The sequence below is a fragment of the Ammospiza nelsoni genome, chromosome 5, assembly GCF_027579445.1.
Source record: "Ammospiza nelsoni isolate bAmmNel1 chromosome 5, bAmmNel1.pri, whole genome shotgun sequence".
Taxonomy (NCBI): domain Eukaryota; kingdom Metazoa; phylum Chordata; class Aves; order Passeriformes; family Passerellidae; genus Ammospiza; species Ammospiza nelsoni.
In genome coordinates, this window is record NC_080637.1 from 278,768 (window position 1) to 299,450 (window position 20,683).

The following is a 20,683-nucleotide window of genomic DNA, read 5'->3' on the forward strand; positions in this document are numbered from 1 at the left end:
GGCACCAAGGGCTGGTGGCACCAGAGAGGGGACACGGGGTGGGACAGAGGGGACACTGAGGCTTGGGGGCACCTCCATGTGCCCTTGTGAGGCTTGGGGGCACCTCCATGTGCCCTCCCGTGCCACAGCCGTGTCCCTGCGCACCCCCCTGTCCTCACCACGTCCCCTCCCTGCCCCTTCCCCTCAGGTGCTGGCACGGGACGAGGAATCGGGCGAGACCACAAACACGACGGTGGAGCTGGAGGTGCTGTGGCCGGGGCAGGCAGGTACGGAGGAGGGGGAGCCCCCAGAAAGCCCCTAAGCGACCCTCTGTGACCGTCCCCATCCCCACAGCACCGGGACACTGAGACACCCTCCAGGGACCCTTTACAGGGACCCCCTGCCCCGTGGCACTGGGAGACCCCCCTAGGGACCCTTTATGGGGACTCTCCTGCCCCACAGCGCTGGGCACCCCCCAGAGACCCCCTGCCCACGGTTATGGGGTCACCCCAGAGCCCTGCCCAGTGAATAGGAGCCCCCCAGCACTGCATCCCTCTGTGGATGGGGTCACCCAGAGCCAGCCCTGTGTCCCCCCCGGGATGGATTTTCCCCAAGCTCCCCACAGTGACAGAGTCCCCAGGCCGTCCCCGTGGGGTCCCCCCCCCCAGGATGGGATGTGTCCCCCCTCCCCTCGGAGCCCCCTGGGATGGGATGTGTCCCCTGCTCCCCGCACCTCCCGGGACCCCTCGGAGCCCCCCGGGCTGTGCCAGGGTTTGTCCCCCCCGTTTCTCACATGTCCCCCCGTTACTGTCCCCCCGTGTCTGTCCCCCCCATTGCTGTCCCCCCGTTACTGTCCCTGTCTCTGACTCCCCCCGTGTCTGTCCCCCCGTGTCTGTCCCCGTGTCTGTCCCTGTCTCTGCCGCCCCCCTGTTTGTCCCCCCGTGTCTGTCCCCCCGTTACTGTCCCCCGGTTACTGTCCCCCGGTTACTGTCCCTGTCTCTGCCGCCCCCCGTGTCTGTCCCCCCGTGTCTGTCCCCCCGTTACTGTCCCCCGGTTACTGTCCCTGTCTCTGCCGCCCCCCTGTTTGTCCCCCCGTGTCTGTCCCCCCGTTACTGTCCCCCGGTTACTGTCCCTGTCTCTGCCGCCCCCCGTGTCTGTCCCCCCGTGTCTGTCCCCCCGTTACTGTCCCCCGGTTACTGTCCCTGTCTCTGCCGCCCCCCTGTTTGTCCCCCCGTGTCTGTCCCCCCGTTACTGTCCCCTGGTTACTATTCCTATCTCTGCCGCCCCCCGTGTCTGTCCCCCCGTGTCTGTCCCCCCGTGTCTGTCCCTGTCCCTGCCGCCCCCCCGTGTGGCAGCGCCCCGGGACCCGGCGGAGGCGGCGGCGGGCCGGGCGGTGCCCGCGGGGGCGCTGCTGGCGGCGGCGGGGGCGCTGCTGCTGCTGGCGGCGCTGGCGCTGCTGGCGCTGCTGGCGCTGCGGGCGCGGCGGCGGCGGCGGCGGCGGCAGCGCACGGCGGACCGGGCGGCGCTCGCCATCGAGAAGCACCCCAACGTGGTAGGGGCCCCCCAGCCCCCGGGCACCCGCCTGCCCCCCCGAGACCCTCCTGCAGCCCCGAGACCCTCCTGCACCCCCCGGCCTGCCCATGAGCCCACCGAGCCCCCCGAGACCCTCCTGCAGCCCCCGGCCTGCCCCCCGCTCCCCCAGAGCCCCCCCGAGACCCTCCTGCACCCCCCGGCCTGCCCCCAGAGCCCCCCCAAACCCTCCAAAGCTTCCCCAGTCTCCCCCGCACCCCCAAACCGCTCCAGAGCGCCCCCAAAGCTCCCGCACCCTGATCGCCCCCCCGGGTCTGGAGTCGGGGAGGGGTCCCTGGGTCAAGGGGGGCGCTGCGGATCGGGGACCCTCCGGGGGGGAGAAGGGGGTCCTGTTTTGGGGGGCTGGGAAGGAAGGGGGGCTCCTGGGTCTGGGGGCGGCTCTGCCGGTTTGGGGGGCCGTAGGAAGGCGGTTCCCAGGCCTGGGGGGGCTGAAGGGGCTGCGGGAAGGAGGGAGACCCCCCGTGCCTCAGTTTCCCAGCTGACCCCCCCGTTCCCCCCCCACAGAGCCTGAGGTGGTTCCAGCCGGTGAGTGGGGGGCGAGGGAGGGGACCCCCAAAAACTGCTGGGGGGGGGGGGAAGGGTCACCCTGCACTGAGCCCCCCCAAAAGGGGGATGCGGGGTCCCTGTGCCCGGGGGTCCCATCAGGAGGGTCCCATGGGGGGGTCGGGGTGATAGGGGGGGGTCCCATGGGGAGGGGGTCCCGTGCCGGTCCTGCCGGGGGGAGTCGGGGTGATGGGGGCTCCCAGGGGGGTCCCGGGCGCTGGGGAGACACTGGGGGGTCCTGGGGGGGTCCCGTGGTCGGGACTGGGGCAGTGAGTGAGGGTTCCTGTGCTGGGGGGGGTCCCTGTGCTGGGGTGTTCGGGGTGCCCGGGGGGGTCCCACGGGGGTCCCCGGTCTGGGCAGGGTTTGGAGCACTGGGGGTGCCCATGGGGGTCGCGGTGCCGGGGGGCTCCATGGAGGGTCCCCGCGCGGGGGATGGGGGGGTCCCGCGGGGGTGTCGGGTGCGGGGCCGCCCCCCTGACACCGCCGTGTCCCCCCCGCAGGTGCAGGCCGGCAAGTCCCCCCCGAGCCCCCCCCGGCTGTACTACCCCAACGAGGGCTACAGCGAGGTGGGCGAGGTGCCGCCCCCGCCGCCGCCCCCGCCGCCGCCGCCGCCGCCCCCCGCGCCCCCCGCGCCCCCCAAAGCCCAGGCCAACTCGGTGGGGGCGGCGCGGCCCGCGGGGGGCGAGCCCGGGGCGGGGTCCCCGGCGGGGTCGCCCCCCGGCAGCCCCGGGCCCCCCCAGCCCCCCCAGCCCCGCGCCCCCAGCCCCGCGGAGGGGCCGGGCGGGCCCGCGGAGGGCGGCGGCAGCCCCGGGGCCGGCGGGGGGCTCCGGGGGGCGCCGGGGGCGCTGCCCGCCCTGGAGGAGCTGAGCGAGGAGAGCCTGGAGGAGGCGGCGGGCGGCGACCCCCGAGCGGCGCCCCCGCTGCTGCAGCTGCTCGAGGACTCCATCGAGTGCTGAGGGGGCGAGGGGCAATAAACAAACACTGGAACCGCGGCTGGTGTGACTGGGATGGACTGGGATGGACTGGGATGGGCAATAAACACTGGAACCGCGGCTGGTGTGACTGGGATGGACTGGGATGGGCAATAAACACTGGAACCGCGGCTGGTGTGACTGGGATGGACTGGGATGGGCAATAAACACTGGAACCACGGCTGGGTGTGACTGGGATGGACTGGGATGGACTGGGATGGGAACTGGGATGGGCAATAAACACTGGAACCGCGGCTGGTGTGACTGGGATGGACTGGGATGGGCAATAAACACTGGAACCGCGGCTGGTGTGACTGGGATGGACTGGGATGGGCAATAAACACTGGAACCACGGCTGGGTGAGACTGGGATGGACTGGGATGGACTGGGATGGGAACTGGGATGGGCAATAAACACTGGAACCGCGGCTGGGTGTGACTGGGATGGACTGGGAATTGGGATGGGATGGGGTGGGCTGGGAACGGGGCAGCACTGGGATGGACTGGCATGAACTGGGATGGGCTGGGTGTGACTGGGATGGACTGGGATGGGATGGGCTGGGAACTGGGATGGACTGGGATGGGCTGGGTGAAACTGGGATGGACTGGGATGGGATGGGCTGGGAACTGGGATGGGCAATAAACACTGGAACCACGGCTGGGTGTGACTGGGATGGACTGGGAACTGGGATGGGATGGGCTGGGAACTGGGAACTGGGCAGCACTGGGATGGACTGGCATGAACTGGGATGGACTGGCATGAACTGGGATGGACTGGGTGTGACTGGGATGGGCTGGGTGTGACTGGGAACTGGGATGGACTGGCATGAACTGGGATGGACTGGGTGTGGCTGGGGTGGACTGGGATGAACTGGGATGCACTGGGTGTGACTGGGAACTGGGATGCACTGGGTGTGGCTGGGGTGGACTGGGATGGACTGGGTGTGACTGAGAACTGGACAGCACTGCCATTGGCTGCTGGGGACTGGGTAGCACTGGGATGGACTGGATGCGACTGGGAGGACACTGGGGGTCACTGGGATGCACTGGCTGGGACTAGGAGACACTGGGGGGGACATTGGGGGTCACTGGGATGCCCTGGTTCGCACTGGGGGGAGTCACTGGGGGTCACTGGGGGATGCTCACGCTCCCCCCGTCCCCGCTCGCCTTTGGGCGTTTCCCGCGTTCCCTTGGCCCCGCCCCCGGGGGCGGTGTGTCACTGGCCGCGCCCCTTAAAGGCGCCGCGTCCCTTAAGCGTTCCTGCCCGCGCTGCCCCATGCGGGGGGCGTGGGTGCCCCTGCCCCGCGTGGGGAGGGTCCCGGCCGGGGCTGATGGGGCCGGGGGGGCCGAGTGTCCCCTGGGCGTCCCCGGGTGCCACCAGGGCGCCGTGGGGTCCCTGCGCCCCGCGCGCAGGGCTTTGGGGGCCCTGGGGTGCCCGGGGGTCCCCGGGGTGCCCTGGGTGCCGCGGGGGTCCCCGGGGTGCCCTTCCCCCACGCGTGACCCCGTGGCCGTGGGCGGCCCCCGCTAAGAGGCTTGAGCGGGAGTTTGCCGCTAATCCGTGCCGGGGTCACCGGCACCGCGGGTCACCTCCGGCGGGGGCACCGAGCGGCGACACCGCACCGGCACCGCGGGGCTGCGGGACAGCGGGGGCCGCGGGGCACTGGGGCACTGGGGGCTCTGGGGGCACTGGGGGCACTGGTGTGTGCTGGCAGCACTGGGCACACCGGGCTGCACTGGGAGCACGGCGAACTGGTGTGTACTGGGACATACTGGGACACCCTGAGGGTGCTGGGCGCTCTGAGAGCACTGGGGTGTACTGGGGTGTACTGGGATGTACTGGGGTGTACTGGGGTGTACGGGGAGCGCCGCGCGCAGCGCGCTGTACCGGCACGCACTGGGGCAGCTCGGTTATACTGGTCCATACTGGTCCATACTGGGAGCGCTGGGCGGAGCCGCGCCGCCCCCCCATTACCTTCCCGCCCCTCCCCCGCCCCGCGCCCCCCCCAAATCCCCCCTAATCCGGGCCGCGTTAATCCCCGGCAGCTGCCGCGGCTGCAAATGGCCCGGGGGGGCGGGGGGGCACAGGCTGCCACCCCCGAGGAGCCCCCGCGACCCCCGCGTGTCGCGCTCCCACGCGTGTCCCCCTGCGCCCCTCGGGGGGCTGCGAGTGCGACCCCCGCCCCGCGGGCCGGGGGAGGGCGGAAGGGGGCACGGGGGGACCCCCTGTGCGTGACCCCCCCCTGTGTGACCCCCCCTCCGTGACCCCCCCCGAGCGTGGGGCGCACCCCGCGCCGCCCCGTGCCTCAGTTTCCCCCGTGCGGTATCGAACGCCGCGGGGTGGGCGGAGCCCAGGGGGCGGCACCGCCCCCCCGTCCCCCCTCCCTCGGCAGCGGGTCCCGGCGGCAGCGGCACCCACGGACCCCCCCGGCACCCGCGGGACCCCCGGGACCCCCCCCGCCATGGAAGCGCCCCCGGAGCCCCCCGAGGGCGAGGCGACCCCCGCGGGACAGGGGGAGGGCAGGTAAGGGGGGCACGGGGGGGCGGGGGGGCTCTGTGGGGGCCGGGATGTTGGGGGGGGGGGGGGCTGTACCGGGGGGTCCCGGGGGTCAGAGCCGGGGGAAACGTCCGTGACAGGGGGTCGGTGTGGGGGGGGTCAGTGGAGGGTCGTGTGGGTCAATGTGGGGGGGTCGGTGGGGGGGTCATTGTGGGTCCGTGTGGGGGGATCAGTATGGGGTCATTGTGGGGGGGGGTCAGTATGGGGTCATTGTGGGGGGGGTCAGTATGGGGCGTCAGTATGGAGGGGCCAATATAGGGTCATTGTGGGGGGGGTCAGTGGGGGTGTCCGTGCCGTGTCCGTGCCTCGGGTGGGCTCCGTTCGCCCCCCGCGGGTCCCTGCGCCGGGGGGGTCGCCCGGGGACACGGGGGGGGTCACCTTGGAGGGGGCGGGGAGCGCTGCCCTGGCCGGGGGGGGCGCAGTGCCCCCCTGCCCTGCAATGCCCTGCAATGCCCGGCCCTGCCTGCGGGGGGCGCAGCGCCGGCCCCGCACCCACTTTGGGGGGCGCCGAGCCCCGGGAGCGCATGGGGGTGACCCCCGGGCAGGGGGGTGAGCGCTGAGGGGAGCGGGCAGGGCACACACCGGGCACACAGGTGAGGGCAGGACACTCAGGTGAGCACACAGATGCAGGCAGGGCACACAGAGGTGATCCATCGCAGGAGCTCACACAGGTACACACACAGGTACACAAACAGGTGCAGGCAGAGCACACAGGAGCTCACAGGACCTCACCCAGGTGCTCACAGGTGTGCACAGGTGCAGGCAGAGCACACACACAGGAGCTCACAGGTGCTCACCCAGGTGCTCACAGGTGTGCACAGGTGCAGGCAGAGCACACACACAGGAGCTCACAGGTGCTCACCCAGGTGCTCACAGGTGTGCACAGGTGCAGGCAGAGCACACACACAGGAGCTCACAGGTGCTCACTCAGGTGATCACAAGTGCGCACGGGGCTCCCAGGTGCGGCCGCTTTGCCGCCCCATCCCCCGGGTCTCGTTACGGGCGCACGGGCTGTCCCCAGAGTCACCCGGGGCAGGGGGACCCCGAGGGACACCCAAGGCAGAGCAGTGTCCTCCCAAAGGGGCGGCACCCCGAAATCAGGGGGGGCACCCCAAACACGGTGGGCACCCTAAACAGAGGATTGCTCCCCAAGAAAGGCAGTGTGCCCAAAAGAGAGGGTACCCGAAACAAAGAGGCGCACCCCAAAAAGGGGAGGACACCCGAATGCGAGAGGCGCGCCCGTACCGGAGGCATGAACCCCCCCAAAAACGGGAGCCCCCAAAGTAAAGGATTTCCCCCCAAAGCGGGGTGTACCCGCAGAGGGGGGCGCTCAGCGCCGCCCCCAGGGCTGCCCCGACCCCCAGAGCGGGGGTGCCCCAGTCCCGGGGCTCGGGGCGTCCCCGTCGCTCGGGGGGCGGGGCCCGGCGGGGCGGGGCCGAGGGCGTGGTCGCGGGGCGTGGTGCCGAGGCCCCGCCCCCGGCGGCGCTCAGCGCCATGGGCGAGGGGGAGCCCAGGTACTGGGGTTACTGGGGGGCACTGGGGGCACTGGGGGCGCTGGGAGCCGCTGGGGCGCGCCGGGGGCACCCCGGGGGCACCCCGGGACCGGGGCGGGGGCACCGCGGGCACCGGGGGAGGGCAGGGCTCTACGGGGGGCACTGGGAGGGACTGGGGCGGTACCGGGGCGGGAGGGAGCGAGGCGAGGGGACACTGCGGGTGTTACTGGGGGGCTACTGGGGGGTGGGGGGCACCATGGGGGGGTGGGAGCTGGGGGGTACCGGGGGGTACCGGGGCATGCGGGAGGGGCTGCTGTGAGCGCTGGGGTATGGGGGGTCCCCGGGCTGCGGGAAAGGTTACTGGGAGTGCTGGGGGGGTCCCTGGTGTCCGGCGGGGGTCACTGGCAGCGCTGGGGGTTACTGGGAGCGCTGGGGGTTACTGGGAGCGCTGGGGGGGGTTACTGGGAGCGCTGGGGGGGTTACTGGGAGCGCTGGGGGTTACTGGGAGCGCTGGGGGGGTTACTGGGAGCGCTGGGGGTTACTGGGAGCACTGGGGGGGTTACTGGGAGCGCTGGGGGTTACTGGGAGCGCTGGGGGGGTTACTGGGAGCACTGGGGGGGTTACTGGGAGCGCTGGGGGTTACTGGGAGCGCTGGGGGGGTTACTGGGAGCACTGGGGGGGTTACTGGGAGCGCTGGGGGTTACTGGGAGCGCTGGGGGGGTTACTGGGAGCGCTGGGGGGGTTACTGGGAGCGCTGGGGGGGTTACTGGGAGCGCTGGGGGTTACTGGGAGCGCTGGGGCCGCTCCCGGCGCGCTGGGAGCGCTGGGCAGGCTGGGAGGGGGGGGGCTGCGGCGGCCACTCACGGCCCTGGCCACGCCCCCGACCACACCCCGGCCACGCCCACGGCCACGCCCTGCGCCGGGGCCGCTGCGGGAGCGCAACGCGCGGGATTGGCACGGGAACGGGACCCCCGGGACCCCCGCGGGAACGGGACAGCCCCACGGGACCCCCGGGACCCCCGCGGGATCGGACAACCCCACGGGGACCCCCGGGACCCCCGCGGGATCGGGACAGCCCCACGGGGACCCCCAAGACCCAGCAGGACCCTCCCGAGGACCCCCACGGGACCCCTCCCCCGGGACGCCCCTCGAAAGAGTGACCCCTCCGTGAGCCCCTCAGGAACCCCCCACGAACCCCCCGTGATCCCCCCGAGACCGGGACTCCCCTCAGCCCGGCCCGGTGCGGGTGGGGGTCCCGTTCCTGATTTGGGGGGTCCGGGTGGGGATCCCGGTGCAGTTCGGGGGTCCCGGCCCCAGGTGGGGACGCTCGTGGTGCGGGTGGGGGTCCCAGTCGTGGTGGGGGTTCCGGTGTGAGGGAGGGGACCCGGGGGGAGTCCCAGTCCTGGGGAGGGGGCAATCTGTCCCGGTCCCGGGAGGCTCCTGGTCGGGGGTCCCGGGGAGACCCTGGGGCTGGTCCCGGTCCGCGGGTCCCGGTGCCGGTGCCGGTGCCAGCCTCGCCCGCCCGCAGCATGGCGCAGCAGCTGATCAGCGGCGCCGGTTACGTGCCCCAGGACGGGCTCACGGCCCAGCAGCTCTTCGCCTGCGCCGATGGCCTCACCTACAAGTGCGGGTGACCCCACCCCAACACCCCCTGAAAACCCCCTGGGCACCACCCGACCCTCACAGGCGCCTGCAGACCCCCCAGGCACAGCCCGGCACCCCCAGAGACCCCCAGGGAAACCCCAACTCCCCCCTTGGCAGCCCCAGGGAATCCCCACAAAGACCCCCCAGGAACCCCCCAGGAAACCCCTGACACCCCCCGCACCCCCACTGCCAACCCCCCGGGAACCCCAGAAACCCCTCCAGACCCCCCAGAAACCCCTCCAGACCCCCCAGGAACCCCAGAAACCCCTCCAGACCCTCCAGACCCCCCAGAAACCCCTCCAGACCCCCCATAACTCGCACGTCCCCCCTCCCTCGGTGCCTCCCCATTCCTCGAGTGCCCCCCACCCGGTGGGCTTGGGTCAATTTGGGGGGGCCAGGGGTTCCCAGCCCTGTGTCCCCCCACAGTGACTTCCTCATCCTCCCCGGTTACATCGACTTCACGGCCGACGAGGTGGTGAGTGACCCCCAGGATCCCCCCAAGCTCCCCCTGGGACCCCCCCGTGCTTTTGGGGGTGCTGGGAGGGCAGGGGGGAGGGCAGAGTCGGTGTCCCCCATTCTCGGGGGCGGGGGTTGTCAGGATTTTAGGGGTGCTCCCCTCCCCAGGACCTGACCTCGGCGCTGACCAGAACCATCACCCTGAAAACACCGCTGGTGTCATCGCCCATGGACACGGTCACCGAGGGGGACATGGCCATCGCCATGGCTGTGAGTGGGGGGGACACTGAGGGGACACAGGAGGGACATGGCCATCGCCATGGCTGTGAGCAGGGGGGACACTGAGGGGACATTGGGGGGACAGGGGGGACATGGCCATCGCCATGGCTGTGAGCGGGGGGACATTGGGGGGACACTGAGGGGACATTGGGGGGACAGGGGGGACATGGCCATCGCCATGGCTGTGAGCGGGGGGGACATAGGGGGGACAGGGGGGACATGGCCATCGCCATGGCTGTGAGCAGGGGGGACATTGGGGGGACAGGGGGGACAGGGGGGACATGGCCATCGCCATGGCTGTGAGCAGGGGGGACATTGGGGGGACAGGGGGGACAGGGGGGACATGGCCATCGCCATGGCTGTGAGCGGGGGGGACAATGGGGGGACAGGGAGGGGACAGGAGGGACATGGCCATTGCCATGGTTGTGAGTGAGGGGGACATTGGGGGGACATTGTGGGGACAATATGGGGACACGGTCACCAAGGGGGACATGGCCATCGCCATGGCTGTGAGTGGGGGGGACACTGAAGGGACACAGGGGGGACATGGCCATCGCCATGACTGTGAGCAGGGGGGACATTGGGGGGATACTGGGGGGACAGGGGGGACATGGCCATCACCATGGCTGTGAGCTGGGGTGACATTGGGGGGACAGGGAGGACACGGTCACCGAGGGGGACACGGCTGTCCCCATGGGTGGGGATGCACCCACAGGGGTGGAGGCGTCTTGGGGACATCCAGGGGTTGTGGGGGGTCTGGGGGAGCTCTGTCACACTTGGGGGGCACCGGGAAGGGGGACACAGTCCCCAGGGGGTTTGAGGGCACATGGGGGACACGGCTGCAGGGGGTGCCCATGAACCCACGCCCCGTGTGCCCCCCGTGTGCCCCCCGTGCCCCCCAGCTGAACGGCGGCATCGGCATCATCCACCACAACTGCACCCCCGAGTTCCAGGCCAGCGAGGTGCGCAAGGTCAAGGTGAGCTGGGGACCCCGTGGTGGCCCTGGTGTCACCTGGGACGGGCTGGGCACCTGCTGGGACGGGCTGGCACCTGCAGGGCTGGGCTGGCACCTGCAGGGCTGGGCTGGCACCTGCAGGGCTGGTGGCCATCAGCAGCCACGGTGGGAGTGCCCTCCCTGTGCCCTGGCCTTGTGCCCTGTGTCCCTGAGCCGCCTGTGACCCTGGTGACAGTCCCTTGTCCCTGAGCCCCCCAGTGACAAGTCCCTTGTCCCCATGCCCCTGGTGATGCTGTGCCATGTCCTTGTGCCCCCAGTGACGCTGTCCCTGTCCCCATGACCCCGGTGACACGGTCCCATGTCCCTGAACCTCCACATGTGCCACTGTCCATATCCCCATGCCCCCGTGTGACACTGTCCTGTGTTCCCGTGCCCCCAGTGATGCCATCCCATGTCCCTGAGCCCCCCAGTGACACAGTCCCATGTCCCTGAGCTCTCTGGGTGACACTGCCCTTGTTCCCATGCCCCTGGTGATGCTGTCCCATTGTCCCTGAGCCCCCTGGGTGACGGTCTCTTGTCGTAGTGCCCCCCAGTGACCCAGCCCCGTGTCCCTGAACCCCCCGGTGACGCTGTCCCTGTCCCCGAGCCCCCACGTGTCGCTGTCCCCGTGCCCGCAGCGGTTCGAGCAGGGTTTCATCCTGGAGCCGCTGGTGATGAGCCCGGCGCACACCGTGGGGGACGTGTGGGACGCCAAGGCGCGCCTCGGCTTCTCGGGGGTCCCCGTCACCCACTCGGGGCGCCTGGGGGGGCGGCTCGAGGGCATCGTCACCTCCCGCGACATCGACTTCCTGCGCGAGGGGGACAGGGCCACCCCCCTGGCACAGGTGGGCGTGGGGACAGCGGGACAGGGTGGGCTGGGGTCCGTGGGGTGGGATGGGATGGGATGGATGTGGGGCAGGGATGGGTGGGTTGGGGAATGTGCAATATGGGGCAGGATGGGATGGGATGTGGGGCAGGGATGCAGGATGTGCAGTGTGGGGTGGGATGGGGTGCAGGATGGGATGAAGGGATGGATGAGGGGCACGGATGCAGGATGTGCAGTGTGGGGTGGGATGGATGTGGGGCTGGGATGGAGGACCGAGTAATGTGGGGCAGGATAGGATGCAGGAGTTGGAGGATGTGGGGCAGGGATGTGGGGCAGGGTTGGGAGATGGAGTAATGTGGGTCAGGGATGGATGTGGGGCAGGGATGTTGGGGTGGAGGATGTGCAGTGTGGGGCAGGGATGGATGGATGGATGGATGGATGGATGGATGGATGGATGGATGGATGGATGGATGGATGGATGGATGGATGATGGATGATGGATGGATGGATGGATGGATGGATGGATGGATGGATGGATGGATGGATGGATGATGGATGGATGATGGATGGATGGATGGATGGATGGATGGATGGATGGATGGATGGATGGATGGATGTGAGTCAGGATGGGATGGAGGATGTGCAATGTGGGGCAGGATGGGATGTGGGGCAGGGATGTGGGGCAGGATGGGATGCAGGGCAGGGATGAAGGGATGGATGTGGGGCAGGGTTGGAAGATGTGCACTGTGGGGCAGGATGGGATGTGGGGCAGGATGGGGTGCAGGAGTCGGGGGATGGAGAGATCCATGGCAGGGCGGGGGCTGCCCGCGGTGGCCCTGGGCCCCCCAGTGCAGGTGACAGTGACGGTGACAGTGACACACAGTGCAGGTGACAGTGCCTGGGCTGGTGCCTGTGACAATGCCAGTGCATGTGACAGTGACAGACAGTGATGGTGACAGTGCTGGTGGCCGTGCAGGTGACAGTGCCAGTGCTGGTGCCAGGATCAGTGCCAGCCCTGGTGGCAGCCCTGGTGACAGTGCTGGTGACAGTGCCGGTGCCAGGATCGGTGCCAGCCCTGGTGACAGTGACAGTGCCAGACAGTGCTGGTGCCAGTCCCTGTGCTGATCCAGTGACACGCGGGTCCCTGTGTCCCCAGGTGATGACCAAGCGCAGGGACCTGGTGGTGGCCCCAGCCGGTGTCACCCTCAAAGAGGCCAACGAGATCCTGCAGCGCAGCAAGAAAGGTGCGGGGGGCACCTGTCCCACCCCCTGAGTCCCCTGTCCCACCCCCCTGAGTCACCTGTCACCCCCTGAGTCACCTGTCAGCCCACAGGGCCCCCACAGCACCTCCCTGGGTGTCACCTCCCCTCAGGGGCACCTCGGTGCCACCCTGGGCGGCCCATGGGGGATGTCCCCTGTCCCCGTTCCCCTCACATTGTCCCCCGCTGTGTCCCCAGGGCTGCTGACAGTGACCAGCACTGGTGAGCTGGTGGCTGTCACCGTCCCATCCTTCAGGTCCCCTCCTTGTCACTGGGGTCAGCTCCGTCTCCCTGTTCCTGTTTGTGGGGTCACCTCCATGTCCCCATTCCTGTCCTTGGGGTCACCTGCGTCCTTGTTCCTGTCCCTGGGGTCAGCTCCAAGTCCCCGTGTCCCTGCAGCCCCCTCAGTGCCCTCCAGCCCCTGGTGACCCCACTTTCCCCCCTGTGTCCCCAGTGACGAGCTGGTGGCCACCATGGCCCCGCTCTTAGGGTCCCACCTGCACCCCCTGTCCCCGCACTGTCCCCTTGCTGTCCCTGCTCGGTGTGACTGTCCCCTTGCTGTCCCCTTGCTGTCCCCGCACTGTCCCCGCTCAGTGTGACTGTCCCCGCACTGTCCCCTCACTGTCCCCTCACTGTCCCCTTGCTGTCCCTGCTCGGTGTGACTGTCCCCGCACTGTCCCCTCACTGTCCCCTTGCTGTCCCTGCTCGGTGTGACTGTCCCCGCACTGTCCCCTCACTGTCCCCTCGCTGTCCCCGCTTGGTGTGACTGTCCCCGCACTGTCCCCTCACTGTCCCCGCACTGTCCCCTCACTGTCCCCGCTCGGTGTGACTGTCCCCGCACTGTCCCCTCACTGTCCCCTCGCTGTCCCCTTGCTGTCCCTGCTCGGTGTGACTGTCCCCTTGCTGTCCCCTTGCTGTCCCCTCACTGTCCCCTTGCTGTCCCCGCTCGGTGTGACTGTCCCCTTGCTGTCCCCTCGCTGTCCCCGCTCGGTGTGACTGTCCCCGCACTGTCCCCTTGCTGTCCCCTCACTGTCCCTGCACTGTCCCCGCTCGGTGTGACTGTCCCCTTGCTGTCCCCTTGCTGTCCCCTCACTGTCCCCGCACTGTCCCCACTCGGTGTGACTGTCCCCATGCTGTCCCCTCACTGTCCCCTCACTGTCCCCTCACTGTCCCCGCCTGGTGTGACTGTCCCCTCGCTGTCCCCGCTCGGTGTGACTGTCCCCGCACTGTCCCCTTGCTGTCCCCTCACTGTCCCCTCGCTGTCCCCGCTCGGTGTGACTGTCCCCTTGCTGTCCCCTTGCTGTCCCCTCACTGTCCCCTTGCTGTCCCCGCTCGGTGTGACTGTCCCCTTGCTGTCCCCTCGCTGTCCCCTCACTGTCCCCGCTCGGTGTGACTGTCCCCGCACTGTCCCCTTGCTGTCCCCTCACTGTCCCCTCGCTGTCCCCGCTCGGTGTGACTGTCCCCGCACTGTCCCCTTGCTGTCCCCTCACTGTCCCCTTGCTGTCCCCACTCGGTGTGACTGTCCCCGCACTGTCCCCTTGCTGTCCCCTCACTGTCCCCTTGCTGTCCCCGCTCGGTGTGACTGTCCCCTCGCTGTCCCCGCCCGGTGTGACTGTCCCCATGCTGTCCCCGCAGGGAAGCTGCCCATCGTCAACAGCCGTGACGAGCTGGTGGCGCTGATGGCGCGCACGGACCTCAAGAAGAACCGCGAGCACCCGGCGGCCTCCAAGGACGGGCGGAAGCAGCTGCGGGTCGGGGCGGCCATCGGCACCCGCGACGACGACAAGTACCGGCTGGACCTGCTCGTGCAGGCGGGCGCCGACCTCGTGGTGCTGGTGCGGGACCCCCGGACCGGGCACCCCGAAAACGGGACACCCCCGAACCGGGGCACCCCAAAACCCGGGGCACCCCCTAACCGGGGCACCCCAAAACCCGCGGGCACCCCAAAACTCGGCGCTCTGGGCACGGGGGATGAGGGGAGGAAGGGCACGAGGCTTGGGTGCCGGTGGGTGTGGAGGGGTCCCCAGAAATGGGGGGGTGAGGGCACCCCAAAAATGTGAGACCCCAAAATGGAGGCATGAAAAAGGGGGGACATGGAAATGGGGGAACATCCCAAAAACGGGGGGATGAGGATGGAGGAGTGGGGGGGGATGGAGCTGCTGGTGGGGGGGGGGGTGACCTCAGGGGACCCCGAAAATGGGGCACCCCAGAAACGGGGATCCCCAGAAATGGAGGAGCCCAAAAACGGGGAGGGATAGAAGGGAGGGGAAGGAGATGGGGGTGGAGCCGCTGATGCAGGGGAGGACCCTAAAAATAGGAGGGTGGGGGCACCCCAAAAGCCATGGGACCCCAAAAGGGAGGGGATGGGGTCTGGGGATGGGGATGGAGCTGCTTGTGCCCCAGAAAAGGAGGGGACTGGGGGGTACCCCTGCTCATTGAACCCCAACCCTCTGCTCCCCCTGTGGCACCCCAAAACCTGCCCTGCACCCCAAAACTGCACCCCAACCCCGCAGGACTCGTCGCAGGGGAACTCGCGGTACCAGCTGAGCATGATCCGATACATCAAGGCCAAGTACCCCGAGCTGCAGGTGGTGGGGGGCAACGGTGAGACCCCAAATGGGGCTGGGGGGCACGGGAATGGTGAGACCCCAAATGGGGCAGGGGGGCACAGGAACGGTGAGACCCCAAATGGGGCTGGGGGGCACAGGAAGGGTGAGACCCCAAATAGGGCAGGGGGGCACGGGAACGGCCTGGGCTGCAGCCGGGGGGACACTGAGGAGTCGAGGTGACCCCAAAAGAGAGAAGGGGAAATGGGGGCGGGAATTGGGGTGTCCCTGCAGGGGTGAGGTGGGATTTGGGTGACATTTGGGGGGTTATTTTTGAGGTGCCCTCATCATAGTGGGGCAGGATTCAGAGAGGGTGGGGATGGATTTGGGGTGTCACTTTTGGGCTGCTGTTTTGGGGTACCGTGTTTGGGGTGCAGTGCTGAGGTGGGATACAGGGTGCTCTGGGCAGGGTTTGGGTGCTGTTTTGGGGCACCATTTTTGGGGTGCCCTGGGCACTGTCAGGGTGCCATTCTGGGGTGCCCTGGGCAGTGTCAGGGAGCCGTTTTGGGGTGCCCTGGGCACTGTCAGGGTGCCATTCTGGGGTGCCCTGGGCAGGGTTGGTGTGCCATTCTGGGGTGCCCTGGGCAGTGTCGGGGAGCCGTTTTGGGGTGCCCTGGGCAGGGTTGGTGTGCCATTCTGGGGTGCCCTGGGCAGTGTCGGGGAGCCGGTTTGGGGTGCCATTTTGGGGTGTCCCCGCAGTGGTGACCGCAGCCCAGGCCAAGAACCTGATCGACGCCGGGGTGGACGCGCTGCGGGTGGGGATGGGCAGCGGCTCCATCTGCATCACCCAGGAAGGTGGGTGACCCCTGAGCCACCCTGGCACCGCTGGACACCCTGCAGTGTCCCCATTGTGCCCTTCGGGGTGGCCCCGTACCCGCTGGCCCCCTGTCCCTGTGACAGTGTCCCTGATCCCCTGTCCCTGTTATGTCCCTGTCCCCACGGCAGTGCTGGTCTGTGGCCATGCCCAGGCCATGGCCACGTCCCTTACAGTGTCCCTGACATGTCCCTGTCCCCATGGCGGCTGTGGCCTGGGCATGGCCACACTGTGTCCCTCACAGTGTCCCTGTCCCTGTCCCCATGGCGGTGTGGCCATGTCCAGGCCATTTCCATGTCCCTTACAGTGTCCCTGACATATCCCTGTTTGCATGGCACTGTGGCCATGTCCAGGCCATGCCCATGTGCCTCACAATGTCCCTGTCCCTGGCAGTGTTGTCATGTGGCCGTGCCCAGGCCAAGTCCCTCACAGTGTCCCTGACATGTCCCTGATGTCCCTGTCCCCGGCATTGCTGGCATGTGGCTGTGCCCAAGCCGTGCCCATGTCCCTCACAGTGTCCCTGACATGTCCCTGTCCCATGCAGTGCTGGCGTGTGGCCGTGCCCAGGCTGTGTCTCTGTCCCTCACAATGTCCCTGTCCCTGGCAGTGCTGGCGTGTGGCCGTGCCCAGGCTGTGTCTCTGTCCCTCACACTGTCCCTGATGTCCCTGTCCCTGTCCCTGGCAGTGCTGGCGTGTGGCCGTGCCCATGTCCCTCACACTGTCCCTGATGTCCCTGTCCCTGGCAGTGCTGGCGTGTGGCCGTGCCCATGTCCCTCACACTGTCCCTGATGTCCCTGTCCCTGGCAGTGCTGGCGTGTGGCCGTGCCCAGGCCACGGCCGTGTACCGCGTGGCCGAGTACGCGCGGCGCTTCGGTGTCCCCGTCATCGCCGATGGTGGCATCCGCAGCCCCGGGCACGCCGTGAAGGCGCTGGCACTGGGCGCCTCCACTGGTGAGCAGGGGGCACGGTGGGGGGCACAGGGGGCACCCACAGGGGTCTGGTGGCCACCCACGAGGGGATCCTGCGCTCCAGCCCCGCAGCCCCCAGCCCACCCTGGTGCCCCTGAGGGGATCCTCCACTCCAGCCCAGCCTGGGGGGTCTCACAGCCCCCAGCCCACCCTGGTGCCCCTGAGGGGATCCTCCACTCCAGCCCAGCCTGGTGATGGCCCTGCAGCCCCCAGCCCATCCTGGGGGGGTTTCACAGCCCCCATCCCATTTTGGTGCCCGTGAGGGGATCCCTCATTCCAGCCCATCGTGGGGGTGTCTCAGCCCCCAGCCCCACCAGGGGGGGTCCCTGACGGGGTGTCCCCCCCAGTGATGATGGGGTCGCTGCTGGCGGCCACCACGGAGGCTCCGGGCGAGTTCTTCTACTCGGAGGGCGTGCGGCTGAAGCAGTACCGGGGCATGGGCTCGCTGGACGCCATGGAGCAGGGCCCGGGCAGCCAGAAACGCTACTTCAGGTACCGGGGGGTCCCCTGGGGAGGGGATGGAGCCCACCTGGGCGCCCCCCAGCCCTGTGTGTGCCCATCCCACAGCGAGGGGGACGCGGTGAAGGTGGCGCAGGGCGTGTCGGGCTCCGTGCAGGACAAGGGCTCCATCCACAAGTTCGTGCCGTACCTGCTGGCCGGGCTGCAGCACGGCTGCCAGGACCTGGGCGCCCGCAGCCTCTCGGCGCTCCGGTCAGTGCGGGGTGGGGGCTGTGGGGGGCTTGGGGAGGGGGCCCGGCCCCGCACCGACCCCTCGTGCCCCCCGTGCCCCCAGGTCCATGATGTTCGCGGGGGAGCTCAAGTTCGAGCGCAGGACGGTGGCGGCGCAGGTCGAGGGGGGCGTGCACGGGCTGCACTCGTGAGTGGGGACGGGGCTGGGGGCGTTTGGGGGGGCTTGGGGGGGGCTTTGAGGGGCTTGGGGGCCTGGGGAGGGTTTGGGGCGGCTGGAGGGGTTTGGGAGAGCTGGGGGATTCGGGGCAGATTTTGGGTGGTTGAGCATGGTTGGAGGAGCCTTGAGGGGCTGAGGGGCCTTGGGGTACTGGGCGGGATTTGGGGGGACTTCGGAGAGGTTTTGGGGGCTGGAGGGGTTTGGGAGAGCTGGGGGATTTGGGGCAGATTTTGGGTTAAGCGTGGTTGGAGGAGGTTTTGGGGGACTGGGAGTCTGGGGGGCTTTGCAGGGGCTGAGGGGCTTTGGAGAGGTTTGGTGGGCTGGAGGAGTTTGGGACAACTGGGGGATTTGGGGCAGATTTTGGGTAGCAGAGAGTGGTTGGAGGGGGCTTGGGGGACTGGGGGATTTGGAGGAGGTTTTGGGGGCTTTGGGGGCTGTGAGGGGTTCAGGAGATGGGGGGATCTTGGGGGGGCTTTGGGGGGTTCTGGGGGGCTGAGGAAGGCACCACTTCAGATGCCACCTGTAGGGCCCCCAGTGGCGGCTCTGGGGCAGCCCCAGTGCCCCCCGTGTCGGGGATGGGGTTGTTTGGGGTGTGGGGGTCCCTGTGCCCCCCTGACCCCCCTGACCTTCCCTCCCCTGCAGCTTCACGGTTCTGCCCTGTAAGTACCGGCTGCCCCCGGGATGGGGGTCCCCTTTACCCCCCCTTTGTCCCCTCCCCGGGGGGCTGGGGAGGGGGCGCCCCCATGTCCCAGCCAGGATCTGGGTTTGGGGGTTCCCTTCCCCCCCTGTGACCCCCCCCTTGTCCCCCCAGTGCCCAGAGGAGGCTGCTCTGAGGAGGGGTCCCCCCGGGCCGGCGCCCCCCGCCCGGAGCCTGCGGGGACCCCCCCGGCCCCCCGACACCGGCGCTGCTGAACGGGGCACCCCACAGTGGGGCACCCCCAATAGAGCACCCGCAATGGGGGCACCTCGCAATGGGGGCACCCCGCAATGGGGCACCCCCAAACCCCCCGAGCACAGGGGCTGCGGGGACCCCGGAGCCCTCCCGGAGCCCCAAATCCCCCCGGGGCACTCAGGGGAGGGGGATCCCCAGGGCCCTCAGAAATGGGGGTGCAGGGACCCCCCCAAATGTCCCGGGGCACCACGAGGCTGCGGGGACCTCCCCGGCCCCCCAAAGAGGGGATGCAGGGACCCACAGCCCCCCAATAGTGTGGGGACCCCCAAACCCCCCCGGCACTGAGGAGCTTGTGGAGCTGTGTCCCCCTGTGCCCCGAGTGGGGATGGGGGGACCCCAGCACTGCAGGGACCCCACAGTGTCCCGGGGGACCCCACAGTGTCACATGGGACCCACAGTGTCACAGGGACCCCACAGTGTCCTGGGGGACCCCACAGTGTCCCGGGGGACCCACAGTGTCACAGGGACCCCACAGTGTCACTTGGGACCCACAGTGTCACAGGGACCCCACAGTGTCCCGGGGGACCCACAGTGTCACATGGGACCCACAGTGTCACAGGGACCCCACAGTGTCCTGGGGGACCCCACAGTGTCCCGGGGGACCCACAGTGTCACAGGGACCCCACAGTGTCACTTGGGACCCACAGTGTCACAGGGACCCCAGAGTGTCACAGGGGACCCCACAGTGTCACATGGGACCCACAGTGTCACAGGGACCCCACAGTGTCACTTGGGACCCCAGAGTGTCACATGGGACCCACAGTGTCACAGGGACCCCACAGTGTCCCGGGGGACCCCACAGTGTCACAGGGACCCCACAGTGTCCCGGGGGACCCACAGTGTCACATGGGACCCACAGTGTCACAGGGACCCCACAGTGTCCCGGGGGACCCACAGTGTCACAGGGACCCCACAGTGTCACAGGGACCCCAGAGTGTCACAGGGACCCCACAGTGTCCTGGGGGACCCCACAGTGTCCCGGGGGACCCACAGTGTCACAGGGACCCCACAGTGTCACTTGGGACCCACAGTGTCACAGGGACCCCAGAGTGTCACAGGGGACCCCACAGTGTCACAGGGACCCCACAGTGTCACTTGGGACCCACAGTGTCACAGGGACCCCAGAGTGTCACAGGGGACCCCACAGTGTCACATGGGACCCACAGTGTCACAGGGACCCCACAGTGTCACTTGGGACCCCAGAGTGTCACATGGGACCCACAGTGTCACAGGGACCCCACAGTGTCCCGGGGGACCCCACAGTGTCACAGGGACCCCACAGTGTCCCGGGGGACCCACAGTGTCACATGGGACCCACAGTGTCACAGGGACCCCACAGTGTCCCGGGGGACCCCACAGTGTCACAGGGACCCCAGAGTGTCACAGGGGACCCCACAGTGTCACATGGGACCCACAGTGTCACAGGGACCCCACAGTGTCCCGGGGGACCCACAGTGTCCCGGGGGACCCCACAGTGTCACAGGGACCCACAGTGTCACAGGGACCCCACAGTGTCCTGGGGGACCCCACAGTGTCACAGGGACCCACAGTGTCACCAGGGACCCACAGTGTCACAGGGACCCCACAGTGTCACAGGGACCCCACAGTGTCCCCAGGGACCCACAGTGTCACAGGGACCCCACAGTGTCCCCAGGGACCCCACAGTGTCACAGGGACCCCACAGTGTCACCAGGGACCCCACAGTGTCACCACGGACCCCAGAGTGTCACATGGGACCCACAGTGTCACAGGGACCCCACAGTGTCACAGGGACCCCACAGTGTCACCAGGGACCCCACAGTGTCCCCAGGGACCCCACAGTGTCACAGGGAGCCCACAGTGTCACAGG

The 20,683-nt window shown here is 69.1% G+C and overlaps 1 protein-coding gene across 1 annotated transcript; it reads left to right on the forward strand.

The window, feature by feature from the left end:
* Positions 1–7,115: 7,115 nt before the first annotated feature.
* Positions 7,116–19,124, forward strand: IMPDH1 (inosine monophosphate dehydrogenase 1). The gene is made up of 16 exons (XM_059472328.1): positions 7,116–7,150; positions 8,658–8,753; positions 9,200–9,248; positions 9,398–9,499; positions 10,411–10,485; positions 11,141–11,347; positions 12,485–12,572; positions 14,223–14,422; positions 15,101–15,191; positions 15,893–15,988; positions 16,815–16,958; positions 17,323–17,467; positions 17,543–17,686; positions 17,769–17,852; positions 18,525–18,541; positions 18,694–19,124. The coding sequence occupies exons 1-16, from the start codon at positions 7,131–7,133 to the stop codon at positions 18,792–18,794; spliced, it is 1,659 nt and encodes a 552-aa protein (XP_059328311.1). The 5' UTR covers positions 7,116–7,130; the 3' UTR covers positions 18,795–19,124.
* The last annotated feature ends 1,559 nt before the right edge of the window (positions 19,125–20,683 follow it).